At 43.2% G+C, this 13,579-nt stretch overlaps 1 protein-coding gene across 4 annotated transcripts; it reads left to right on the forward strand.

The window, feature by feature from the left end:
- Positions 1 to 265: 265 nt before the first annotated feature.
- On the forward strand, positions 266 to 11,023 carry nacc1a (nucleus accumbens associated 1, BEN and BTB (POZ) domain containing a). Of its 4 annotated transcripts, none has more exons than XM_011478302.4 (8): positions 266 to 715; positions 3,465 to 3,623; positions 3,991 to 4,272; positions 4,359 to 4,989; positions 5,104 to 5,274; positions 6,422 to 6,527; positions 6,665 to 6,762; positions 7,964 to 11,023. In XM_011478302.4, exons 2-8 carry the CDS (start codon positions 3,498 to 3,500, stop codon positions 8,272 to 8,274), a joined length of 1,725 nt encoding a protein of 574 aa, XP_011476604.1. In that variant the 5' UTR covers positions 266 to 715; positions 3,465 to 3,497; the 3' UTR covers positions 8,275 to 11,023. The 4 variants fall into 4 exon arrangements, with proteins under 4 accessions (XP_011476604.1, XP_011476605.1, XP_020561042.1 ...); XM_011478303.4 differs by having other exon boundaries at positions 388 to 715; positions 5,107 to 5,274; XM_020705383.3 differs by lacking the exon at positions 266 to 715 and adding an exon at positions 803 to 1,199.
- The last annotated feature ends 2,556 nt before the right edge of the window (positions 11,024 to 13,579 follow it).

Here is a 13,579-nt window from a genome sequence, read left to right on the forward strand (position 1 = left end):
CATTGTTTTTTAAATTTTATATTTGCGTTTCCACAAATTAACAGATTGTTTGAGCATTTAAAGCAAATTTATTATAAATCTAAAGATGACATTTGAATAGTTTGATTTTGATATATTTAGAAATTAAGCTATTTGTTTCTCTGTTGTAAATACATTTCAACAACAAAAAAAAGTCTCACTCAGTTTGTTTCCATGAGCCACACTTACTGCAACTAAAGGCCTATTTTTGAGCCAGTCCGGCATATATGTGTGTCCAGGAAGTCTCATAGCCTGCTTTTGGTTCTCACGAGTTATTACATTAATCACTAGCACAGCCAGACTGGTTCACCCGGGTTAAACAAGTCCACGCCGTCGGCCTACTTTTCCTCGCGTAGAGAGCGCCGGTTTGCAGTCTGCTGCTGCTCTGCCTGTGTGCCAATGCGCATGCAGTCTGCGCCGTGGGATAGGTCTCCCCAAATTGAGGCTGCGCTCCGATTAACGACCATGCGATTGAATGACGAGCGTGCCATGCTCGTCTTCCTCCTCCTCTGCTCTGCGCGATCGGTGGCTCTGTGTTCCGCAATCCCCCGGGGTCCCGCACCGCCCTCGATGGCTCTGCTATCGCCGTTCCGCTCGCACTAAATGGCTGCCTGGAGCGAGGAAACACGGGGGCAGAAAGCGCCGCGTGCCATCCTCTGACTGAACCAACGCCGCGCATCAGCTTCCCGGCGAGGTGGTAAGTGTCTCGTGCTGCTGGCTGCGGCTGCGGCGCGGGGGGGTCAAAGCGGATGGGCATGGGATGATTCAACTTTATGGGAGTGAGGGGGACCGGTCCAGGTTAGCAAAAACAAACTTTCTTCATCCCCACCTGCTCAGACAAACCATTTGAGGAATATTAAATGAACTCTCCCGCGGGACTGAAGCGTTTAAGCCAACAAAATATGCGAGAATGCGTCCGCAGCAAGTTTTTTTTTTTTTCCTTTTTTGGCACGTTAGCAAAGAATTGTGCCTTGTTGTGCCCCCCCTGCCCCCCACGCACCGTGCCGCACTGGTTCCGTCGGGCTCGCCCTCGGCTGCTGCGTGTCCTGGGATGACCTGTTGATGTCGGCAGAGCGGAGAATGGCAGGGGCGGCGTTTCCCCCCATCACCAAAATAATAAAATAAGCAACGTTTCGGGCTTGACAGGGCTCGGCGGCTCGGTTACCTCGTCCTCTCGGACGGTAAGTGTCCCCCCCACCCCCCAGTAGAGGAGCCTGTGTGTCGCGGTCACGCGCCACATTGTGAAGCCGGGCTGTTAGTGGGACGGGGCGAACCCAGAAAATGTTTAGCAAGGCTTAGCTTAGCCGTTAGCCACCTTCTATAGGCCCTGTCGCGGAGGGGAGTGGGCGCGAGACATTTCCGTCCCGTCACCCCCGGGGAAAAGAGCCAAACTGCGGCCGCTTACCGGCTAGCACCGCCTAAAAGAGGGACATCCGGAAGGCTGCTCGACTTTAGCCGGGCATCACTGACTGAGTGAGTTCCTGAAGCATCCATGCTGCTCCCTCCCCTCCATCCCCCAGAAGCGCCTTTTTTTTCTCTCCCCTACCTCAACCCCCACCGTGGATGTGGAGGAAGACTTTCAGTCAGATGTGCAGTGAAGAAGTTGAGATGCTTTGTGAACATGGAATGACTAATCAGAACCCCCTCCCGGCTGTGCCCTGACATGAGGGAGCAGCACAGGCATGCACGGTCTCAGGAGAAGCAGGAAATGCCTATAGACATTAGGCATTCATGTCAGCTGCACCACTAATCTCATGTGACCATCATCATGTGCTGTTTGCAGATACAAACCTGTGCAAATTCCAATCTACATTTGCTAAAGCCTTACAGTGCTATTCTATTAAAAAGAGAAGTCTTCAGGATGTTACAAGCAGGTTTGACCTACTTTCTTCTCTTAGCTGGGTGAAATATCTTTCTGCATCCTATATATTTAATGGCGTAAAGACTGAGAGGATCTGTCATGCATAAATACACACACCCCAGCCATCAAAGCAAACTGTGCAAACACACCCTTCTTTCTGTGTGTGTGTGTGTGTGTGTGTGTGTTTCTGTGCATGCATGTGTATTCACTGCAGCTCGCCAAACTGTAAACAAGCAGTATTGTCTAATGTCTGTGTGTGAGTCAGTGTGCCTTTTGTGGGTTTGTTTGAGTTTGTGTGCGCGCATCTGTGTTTTAGTATGAGGGAGAGGGAGCTTGGGTGAGACGGAGACAAAGAGAGCATTTCTCTTTACCCTGGAGCTTGGCGAGATCCCAAATGAAAGGCTTCGGATATGATGGAGGAGGAGGAGGAGGGGGGTGGCGGCTTGCCCCGGCCTCCGTCGGTCGGTCGGTCTGTCTGTCACACACCAAAGTGTAACCCTGGCAGGGTGGGCTTCGGCCTCAAAGCGTCCCGCGCTGATGTGTTATCTGCATGTTAGTGCAGCGTCCAGTCATGCAACACGTTTAAGCGATGAAGCATCACCGTGGAAAAGGAGCTCTGACTATGCTTGCATATTTTAGTGCTGTGCAAGGCTGTTTTTTTTTGTCTCCCCCTTTCTTTGTCTATATGAAAATGCTCATGACTGGTCTTATGCTTGAGCTAAAGGTTTGTGGGAAATAAAATGCCACGGCGGCGGATCAATGGATCAGTTGTACGCTGTTACTGAGGACGCGCAGATTGAAACGCCAATGAAGCAACACTGTGCAGAATGAAGTGTTCGGAAAACAAAAACCAAAAAAAGGTATACAGGATTGGTTCAGTCAAATTTAGCAGGCGTCATGGAACTCCCTGAAACAGAAGTACAGGGCAAGGGTATGTTTGCTTTCCACTGTTGACTGAGATGAATTGAAACTTGAATGTGGTTGCTGTTTAGATCACACACACTTTCCTGAAGTCTGTCTTCAGGAAAAAGAGCCACAGCAAAGTTCTATTAAAGAAGTGTGAGTTCTCAATAAATGTATAAATTGCAGGCATGTGTTAATAGATGAGGTATGTGACTCTTATAATGGCTTTTCTCCCAAAATGTTCCCTTTTTTGTAATTGGTTGGCGTCTCGCTTACAGGATCCATTAGATTAAATGTTTTGAAGGAGTTTGAGCCAGTGAAACACTATCAGCCATTTCATCGTCTGTTCAAAAGATCCTGACATTCCCCACCTGTTTTCCTCTTCTTCTGTCCTCTGTGGGCTTTTTTGTTTCGTTTCAGCTCCTCTTCCCCCTCCCATTGTTGTGAATCTTCTTCTTCTTTTTATTTTTTTTAAATTGTCTGAAGCTGAGTCCATAAATCAGAGTTCCAGCGTCACAGCTCAACAACTTCACTAAGATCCGGATTGCACTTTTGTTCCAGATAAATAAAAAGAACAACAACTTCCCCTCGGTGCCGCCGTGTTTACTGAAAGTTTAATGGTGGACCTGACTGACATTTAACTTTCTCTGTTGTCCTTCTTCTCTTTTGTCTCTCCCCCCAGCAAAAACCCTTTGGTGCTGTGCGTAGGCGCACAATGGCCCAGACCCTCCAGATGGCGATCCCAAACTTTGGCAACAATGTTTTGGAGTGTCTGAACGAGCAGCGGCTGCAGGGCCTGTACTGTGACGTGTCCGTTGTGGTCAAGGGCCATGCATTCAAGGTACTTCTGAGATGTCCAGATGCATTTTGGGCTTTCGGTGGGGAAAAAAAGAAAAGAGTAGAATTTAAGAAGTCAAAGCTGGAGTGCAAACAAACAGTTTTGATACTCTTCACTGGTTATGTGGTATGAAAAAGTGAAGGTCATCATGTTCCCAAAAGAAGTTAGTTAAGTGGGATGTAAAAAAAATTAGAAACTAGATCTGTTTCTTTTTTGTATATAATTTACCTCGGTTAAAAAAGAATTAACTGCCTTGTTTTCCATCAAAGATCAGGGAAAAGGCAACATGTTGCCAAGTTTCTGACCAGAAAGACTTTAGTGTATTACATTATATGAATGTAAAGACTTACCCAGCCTTTCATTCCCACAGGCTCATCGAGCTGTTCTGGCAGCAAGTAGCTCCTATTTCCGAGACCTTTTCAGCAGCAGCAGCAGCAGCAGCAATGGTGCTGGTGGCAGCAGCAGTGAGATAAACCCAACAGTGGTGGAGCTCCCCCCCGCTGTGCAGCCCCAGAGCTTCCAACAGATTTTGTCTTTCTGCTACACGGGCCGTCTCAGCATGACCGTGGGAGACCAGTTCCTCCTTATGTATACCGCTGGCTTCCTTCAAATCCAGCAAATCATGGAAAAGGGGACGGAATTCTTCCTCAAGGTGGAGATGCGCAAATGTTTGTGCTTCTGAAGGGTTATTCGATTCTGACTGGGTAGTTTAAGTCTTTGTATTGTGTGAATTTCCAGGTGTCTTCCCCTAGTTGTGATTCCCAGGGTCTCCATGCAGAGGAGGCCCCGCCCTCGGAGCCCCAGAGCCCTGTCACACAGACCAGTAACGGTGCAGGCCGCCCCGCCTCCAGCCTGACACCTCTACCTCTGGTATCTCGGGTGAAGACGGAACAGCCAGCCAGCCAGCCGGAGGCAGCTACTCCCTACTCTGTGGTTTGCACTCCCGTAGCCAAGCGCCTTTGGGAGGGGGGAAGCAGCCGAGATGGTGGAGGGTTGGGTTCCAGCGGAGGAGGAGGAGCTAGAAAGACGGCCCGTTATTCTCAGGAGGCTGCGCGAGGCAGTGCTATCCAAAGCCCCGGAGCTCTGGGCCTTGCTATGGGTATGGGTGTCTCCACAACCAGTTTGGCGGGCATGGTGGCCAGCGGGGCGATGGGCGGCAGTGCCGGCACTAACGGGAGCTCCGCAGGGGCGCTTGGTTTGTCGGACGGCGCCAGCCCTGGAACCATGAGTACATACGCCAGTGACTCGCCCATTAGCTACCACGACGACGAAGAAGAAGAGGAAGGAACAGAGGAGAGCGCTGAAGAGCACTATAGACAAATATGTAACATGTACACCATGTACAGCATGCTCAACATGGGCGCAGCAGGTAATCGCCACATCTTCAAAAAAATTTTTTTTTTTTTTGCGTGCAGAGGCCAGACTGCACAGTCATAGGCCGCAACACACGGTGCATGTAAGCATAATGTGGGCGTTTCTGCAGCAGCTGGGGAGCGTGTGGAAGCCCTGCCGGACCACACGGAAACGCGGGGGCGGATGCGAGGCCGGGATCTCACTTGTCTTCCTGCAGAACTCATTGCTCAGATTGGCAACCGCTGCCATCCCAAACTGTACGAGGAAGGAGACCCTGCTGAGAAACTCGAGCTAGTCTCAGGTATGTGTGCACAGTTTTACCGCTGAAGATTCCACTTCTAAATATTAAGCTAAATATTAAGGAAACACCCCAAAAAGTTGACGGGGACAAAAAAAAGGAAGTGTAAAAATGAAAAAGAAAGCAAAAATCCATAACATGATGAAACATGTTTTTATTTAAGCTTTTAGTTGTGACGGATAATAATAAAATGTCTGGAGCGAGATTTGCGGGATTAGAACTGCTTTGACTTTACACACCGAGCCTCTTCCTGTTGTAGGTGGCAGACAAACACTGATAAACAGTAAATACGCAAAAGAAGAAGAATCTTCTCCTTGTTGCTGCCTGTATGTGTGGCGCCGGTCAGATGTGAACCCAACCGGTGTTCATAAAACCACGCAGAGCGGGTTCTTGAACGCACCACACGTGTTTACATTTGAGTCTGAAATCCTCATTTTCTCGATTTCCAGAGGAGTTGACGGATGGTATTTAAGCCCAAATCATCAACACAACACTACCGTGTTTAGCAATGAATATTTACTTTAATGAAGCCTGGTGTTTTCTGACTTTGAGTCTGGCCGTTTTTTTTTTTTTTAATTTAATTTTACTTCTTCACAAAAGTTGCAAAGAAACACACTTCCCATGTTTGTTGGACAGGTCAAAGTGAAATGCAGTGTGATGTGAAGACTCATTTAGAGGAAGCTGTCCTCAGATGACTCAGCCTTGCACCGTCACAGGACCATGTTGCAAATGTTTCACGACGCGTTCATGTCAAGGACACGCTGAGATGAAGCCTCAGATGGCTTCAAGCTACTTTTCTTTAACAATACTGTGCGTGGGTGGGTGTAGGGAAAACTCACATCATCAAAATGTAAACAAAAAGACTTCAACGGGGAAATCCATATCGATTTTTAAATTTGTGATTTAGTCAATTCGAGATTAGCAAAAGAAGGGTAGTATTTGGGAAGGCAAAAAATGAAACCATAAATGTGAAAACTGACAGAAAGGTGGATGTAGGCTGCAGTTGTGGTAATATATTAATTTCACGTCACTAAACAGTTTTGTTGCCTGAAATTATGTGGTAAAATATCACAAAATAAAAGTCTAAATGTCTTATTTTGAATTGAATAGATAATTGAAGTAATATCCTTGGGTTGTGGTTGCTTTACAGGCACCTCTGTGTACATATCGCGAGCCCAGCTCATGAACTGTCACGTGAGCGCAGGAACCAGACACAAAGTTCTGCTCAGGAGGCTGCTGGCTGCCTTCTTTGACAGGTGCGTTCGTCCCGTCTGCGTCTATTTCTGACAGTATTTCATGTTCAGGTTTTTGTCTGCCGTGTGTAGAAAAGAGCAGAGCAGCTGTTCTTGCCGTCTTTTGTCCTACGCTTCTCACTGCTGCTTTGGTGTCGCAGGAACACTTTGGCCAACAGCTGTGGAACCGGAATCCGCTCGTCCACCAACGACCCGAGCCGCAAGCCTCTGGACAACAGAGTCCTCCACGCGGTCAAATGTGAGCCTCTGACAGATTTGTTTGTTACATTAAACCATAATTCAGTATGTGTCATTTCTTTATGTTTTATAACAAATTTCAAAATTGTATAGGTTAAAATAATGTATCAATTCAAAAGTTAAGCAAAGATGAGGTCAAAACAGCATGAAAATGCGTAAAAAACAGGCAAACTTCCACTAAACTATTTACAATTTTCCAAATATTTGTTTGTGTCGTTGTGCAAAATGGTTTTTATCAACTAACATACAACCCCACCTCCCGGCTTTAAACCTCCACATCTTCTGTCCACCAGAATAACAAAAAGTGTTGGTCTTTATATGTATTTCTGGGATGGACTGGCGACCCATCCAGGCTGAAAGCCTGCCTTCACCTGACAGTTGCTGGGATAGGCCCCAGCAACCCCAGTAGGGTCTAGAAATGGATGAATGGTTCCTATTAGCCTATTATCAACTACAGTATTTTTTGGATTATCAGTCGCTCCAGAATAAAAGTTGCAGCAGCCAAAAGACAATACATAAAGAGTAAGACAAAAGTCATATATAAATCCCTCTTTTGGGAGAAGTGTATTTACCAAAATACAGACACAAGGAAATTCATATGAACGAAAGAGAACAATAATAGACTGACTGTATGCACGCTTCACTACAATGACACATTGATGCTTATTTAGCTTCATGAATCATGGCAGGAATCTTGTATATTAGCGAAACATAGCATAGCCATAGCATAAAGAACACGCTAACAAGTCAACTAAGCTCTTTATATCACTTCAAATCACTAAATCTGTTGCATTCTTCCTCCTGTGTCTCTTTGGAACATAAATGAGCGGCGCTTCTTCTTCTTCTCTAGTGCTGTCAGTAGCAAATACTAACACACACACACACACACACACAGCCCTCTTGCGGTTGTTGCTATTTATTAAAAAAAATCGCATAAGTCTCACCCCCTGCTAAACCATGTGAAAAAATGTGACATATACGCCAAAAGCACAGTCTTTTGCAACTTGCAAAAATGAAGGTAGATGACCCCACATTCTCTGACTTTTAATTTGGACTCTTTCTATGTTTGTTTTAAACCAAAAATTTCAAAGCTAGTAACCTTTACTAATGTAGGATCAGCGTCTCTGAAAAGAGTACCGGTATATGTAATTGCCTTGTGATTGTAGTCATGACTAAAAGTTGTTTTTCCCTCTTCATGCCAGTTTATTGCCAGAACTTCGCGACCAGCTTCAAAGAAAGCGAGATGAACGCCATCGCAGCAGACATGTGCACTAACGCCCGGCGTGTGGTGCGGAAGAGCTGGATACCCAAACTAAAGCTGCTGATGGCCGAGAGTGACGCCTACTCCGCCTTCCTTCCCGACGGCGTCAAAACAGCGGAGGATGCTCTGGGGGCGGAGACCAGCTTCGACCCCGCGGCACTGGAGGCCGCCAGCGGTGCCAGCGTAGAGTCGGGCGGCTCATCGGGGGAATCTCTACCGGGCGTGGGCGGTGAGGGGGGAGCACTGTTCTAAACGCCGAGCCCGGGGAACGGCAAATACCAGTAATCCCCAGCTGCGCTTGCCTCCTCACTCTTTCGCTGATCTCTCACATCTCGACTGCCTGTAGTGCACTGCTTAGAGCAACAGCTGCTGCTCTTATATAACCCGGACATGAAAACTCACATTTGTTGCTTTCTATGACTCATAAACGGAGTGCAAGGGGGGGCTGCCCCTCTCTTTGTCCTTCCAAGGTGTGCAAGTGCGCCCGCTCTTGCTTGATAAATACATTCCCTGAGGGGGAGGTGGTGTGAGGAGCTATCGGCAGCCCGAGGAAGAGGAAGGGGCTGGGATCGGAGGTTTGATGCACCTCAGAGTCAGTGGCATTTCTCTCTATGCAAGCCTGACGTGGTGTTTCCCAGCCTCGGGAAAAATTCCAACAACAACAAAAAAAAGAGACAATATTCAAGCAACATTAACACTACTTATTCTTCCTCCCCTTGCATCCCTCCCTGACACCCTGCAAGTGTTACTGTATCCCCCCCTCAGCCCTCTCAAGACCCCTCAAATGTTTCACTGTGCTGTATCCTACAGAATAATGCCCATCTCTGTTTTCTACTTTTTTTTGTTGTTTTTTTTTTTTGCATGTTTTCTGTCTGAGATGTGAAAAGTGAGAGGAACAAAGCTTTTTACCAAGATGATTGTAAAGAAGGGGCTACAGGTTATCAAAAAAGGTTGTATTTTTAGAAGACAAACTATATTTATACCAGTACCCATGCCGAAGACGGCGTGAGCACAGAGCGCGAGAGGGATTGTTTTAAAATCTCACCGTTGGGCTTTTCTTTAAAGAGCTCTTGTTTAATAAATGAAAGGAAAAGCGCTATTTTTGCAGGAGTGTAACAAAGCGGCCTCATCATAGGAGCCTGTGGGTTTATTTTTATCTTTCTTTCATAGTGATGGAATGAGCAGTGGAACTGCTATATTTGATGCATTTCATCCTCTGCTGGCTAGCTTAAAAGCAAGAGTCAGACAGATTTTGGGGGTTTGTCTGGGATCACTTTTTCTTTAAAGGTTAGGGAGCTTCAGAATCTTTGAGCAGAACACTGGCTTGCAAATTTGAATGAATACTTGTAGAAACATTAAGGTTCTATGTATTCAAGAACTCAACCTGCGTTTGTACAGAAATCATAAATAAATTTAAAAAAAGAAAAATTAAGGATTAATGAACAATGGAATGTGCCTTTTAAATTGAGATTTCAAACAAAGCCGAAGCCAGTGAGGGCAGTGGCATCTGAAGATATTACTTGAAGAAAACTGATTTTATGCTACTATCTGTAAGCGCCTGCGTAGGGGAGGCGAGTCTGTGTCGAGCAGATGTCTGAGTTGCCCATCTGTCTGTTTGCGAATGGCCTTTTCTTTTCTTTTTTTTCTCTCCTTTGGATTTGAAAATGGATTTTTTTGCACCTTCCATTAGCAGTAGAGTCGTGGCTTCTGCACCTTAAACGAGAAGAACCAGAGGTTCGTGCACCTTTCGAGAGACATTGTGTAGCAATCAAACCTGTTAAGATGGAGCTTTGTTTGTGGTAAATGTAAATATCCCAAGACGACTGAGGTTATTCCCAAGTGTTCTTCCTTTCTGTCGCCGTATTATTGTTTTTTTTTTTTAAACGCATAGTGGCCTGTGGGTCAGCAGTGGTTCGTGTAGCAGTTGGAATAAAGTGGACGGATTGGACGTAAAATGTTCAAAAGAACAACTGAATAGATTTTCCTTGATAATGAGGTCCTGCTTTCCTAAGAAAGACTGAAGGAATCGATGCTTCCCTTTCAATGTGATATCTTCTATAAAATGCTTTTTTTCCTGGCTGAACACATATTTCAAAGCATGATACATGTGCTAAAACTCCATTCTGAAAGGCTTTACTGACTTGTGTATTTTCAGAACAAAGATGAAGTACCTGTTGTTAATCTTAAAGAAGCTGGTAACCCACCAAATCAGCTTTAGTGGGGCTTGGAACAGCCTCATCAGAACTCAAATTCCGAAATTCCCCTGTAACTTTGTCAATAAATACTGATTCACACTACAAGCTCAAAACACTGATTCAGTGCCTCTTTTTCCATAAGGTTGGAGGTGTCAGTGTGGTACGTCTGAATGCTCAGCCTTCAGGTTGCTCAGATCTTACGTGCACATGAATTCATATTTATTGTGTGTATGAGCGGCAGCCGTGTTTTATTTGTGCTTGTTTGGGAACTTTAGTGCTTTTTTTTAGTTCCAGCTCATTTCTTTTATGTACTCCGTTTACTATAAAGAAACAAACTAGACCTTCACACACTTGAATGGAAAAGGTGTGGCACAGTATGAGGAGTCTTTATTTTGTCACTAAGCAGTACATATATAAATATATATATGTAAAGATAAATACTGTATATTATATATAGAGACACAGATGGAATTGTTTGTTGTGCACTCGCAGCATGACATATATTTACCCAGAAACACAGCTTTCCTCACAACCTGGAAGTAACCAGTCTTGCCAACTTTCCAAGCCCCTGCTCTTTGGCCTCTGTAACCCTGTAGCGCCAGTGGACCTCGTGTACTGCTCATCCTTCTTTCTGTGTTCCAAGTGCCAATAACTTTGTGAAAGCCCTGTAACTGTGACCCAACATTATCCAAGGTAATTGCACATTAATATGAAACTGACTGTAAAATAAAGACATGCAAATCATAGAGAAAACGTCGACATGGATCAATTAATGAATATCTCAATAAAACATTTGTAACAATTTCTCTGGGACTCCTTAATACCTGGATCATTTCAAAAACTTTTTTTTTCCTGGAATTTTCCAAAGCTGTAAACTTAACTTGTGCTATCCTAGGCACTTTAACATTGGGAGTTGGGTCACCTAGACCCCACTAGACAGTGCGCTGAACCTTTTTTCTTCAATGATTTCAATGATCTTTCCACCTTTATCCACCTTTGTCATGGTAGGGAGAACACGTCAATGGTCATCTTGATCCCATTGAATAGCACAAGGGTTAAGAGGTATTCCTAAAATTGTAATGCAAATGTTGGTTGGATTTTGTCAAACAATAAAAACAGAATATATATGTATATACACATCAAACATATTTCAGTTATTTATTCATTGATTTAAAAAAAATATTTTAGACAATGAAAGTCTTTTGAGCAATGCATTGTGCATCTTTGTCATTACTCATCCATTTTTGTAAAATTATTGCACTCTTAACCCTTGTGCTATCTTAGATGACCCCACCCTTGCATTGACGTGATCTAACTGGGTCCTTAAATGATTAAAAAATGTTAAATAAATAATTTGAAAATTAGTAATAATGAGTGAGGAGGAGATATGGTCTCAAATAAATAAACTAAATTCAAGAAATTAATTTTTGCAAAATTATAAATTGGAAAAAAAAAGTTGCACTATTGTATGTCATTAATAGAAATATTCGTATTTTGACATAGAAGTCATACTATACTACACTACTATATTTAGTTACAGACTCACTTTAATCTTTTACATTTGCACGACGAATGACGTTAATGAATACATTGTGCTGTTTTTGAACAGTAACAAGGGGTTTTGTCTTCCATATTGCCTTTCTTTTTGGATCAATTGTCTGCTGGTGTAAGCCAAAACAGGATAAGCGCCCAAAAAGAATAATTAAAAATAACAAAAGTTTTGAATTATGAACAACCCTGCGTTCTTGCATTTGGCTATTTATTATTGAAAAAATAAAACCTAAAAATGTAACATTGCTGCTGCATGGCTCCTCATGGATGTTCTTAAAAATGAGAATGTATTAATGCATTTTAAGTCAAAATGTTTCTTTTCTTTTACAATTTTCTTGTGTATATTTACTCAGAAAAGCAGAGCATTTGGAACTGGGAGTGATCACCAATCCACTGTCGGATTTTGCAATCTTCTGACTGTAGATGGTGCTGCAGACATTCATGGTCAATTCTTCTGCTGCAGCTTTCATTTTCCCTCCTTTTGTCATTTTTGTTCTCACCAAACAGACTTTTCTGCCTATATCCACAGTGTATAAAGCGTGTGTTTCCCAAATCTGCATGTATGAAGTAATATTTGTGCCATCAAAATAGGAACAAAAGGAACCGTTTAAAGACAAAACTTTCTAAACGGCAAGTGGTCTGCATCTTGAGGATTTACATAATTAAGACATTTTTTAGTCAAATCAGTAGTTTCGATTACAGGGGTTTAACCCTATGTGTGAATAAACATAATGTCTGGGGCTTGTTTGCAAAAAACTGACTAACTGTCAGGACAGAGCTTTGTCTTTCCATTCTGCTACTTGCTTTAGCCAACAGTTCTTTCAGTTTTCTAACTTTCGGGTCAGACTGACCACAACACCATATTTAGAAGATAAGCAGACTGCACGCAACAGCAAAAAAGGAAAAGAAAAAAAAGCCTTTGTTCATGTTCTTTAGAAAATCTGAGCAAAGACTGTGAGAATTGGGTTTTCTTCCTCTTTTCACAGACCATACAGTAACAAAACACTAGTTTCACTTCACCATCAAAAAGTGAATCACTTTTATCCTTTCCATAAGAAAATATGCAGCTGAAACAAATATACTGCTTTTAAAACATTTCCGTACTTATTATGATTTAAGCATTTATGCTCTTTTAAATGCCCTCAGAAAAGAAACCAGGAGAATTCATGTTTGTGACTCAGTTATTTCATTTAAAAAACCTAAAGCAAAATTGTGCAACAGTCATCAGTGCCACATCCCAAAAGTTCAATGCATTAGAATGACCAGAAATAGTCATTTTAAACAACTTTTTGGGTCTTTTTTTAATGCTAAAATATTAAAAGTGAGCCCTATAAAAAAACAAAAACATTTTAGACTGTTCTTCAACACATCCAAATAAAGTAATGAACAATAGAAAACAGTAAATGTAATCTCATTACAAACTCCTATGTCCAATATTGTTGTTCTTTTATTACCCAAAAAAAGACAAGAATGCACTATAACTAAACATAGCTCATGTCGATGAAGACTCTCATTCATCCAGGTTGATTCCATCATAGTAGTGGGTTTAGGGTCTGTCATCTGGACTTATTTTTTAAAGTTAGAAAACGTTTCACCTCTTTCAGTCAATTGACAAAACCTTTTGTCTTTCGCTGCCAATGTTCAGTTCCCCAAAGTGACCACAAGGGTGAGCCTTCTGTTTGTTGATGAATTGTTGATGCTTTGGCATTTTAAGATTATTAACAATATTTAAGGCACACTATAAAATGTGAGTTCCCTTAAAATTATAACAGCTTAAATTGAAGAGAAACTATAAGGTGTAAATAAAAAAA

The sequence above is a fragment of the Oryzias latipes genome, chromosome 8, assembly GCF_053564925.1.
Source record: "Oryzias latipes strain Hd-rR chromosome 8, Olatipes_Hd-rR_3.1".
NCBI lineage: Eukaryota > Metazoa > Chordata > Actinopteri > Beloniformes > Adrianichthyidae > Oryzias > Oryzias latipes.

Coding starts and splice junctions, on each gene's coding strand:
- nacc1a (XM_011478302.4), top strand. CDS start 3,498: ATGGCCCAGACCCTCCAGATGGCGATCCCAAACTTTGGCAACAATGTT. Junction 3,624..3,990: donor TCAAGGGCCATGCATTCAAG/GTACTTCTGAGA, acceptor TCATTCCCACAG/GCTCATCGAGCTGTTCTGGC. Junction 6,528..6,664: donor CTGGCTGCCTTCTTTGACAG/GTGCGTTCGTCC, acceptor TTGGTGTCGCAG/GAACACTTTGGCCAACAGCT.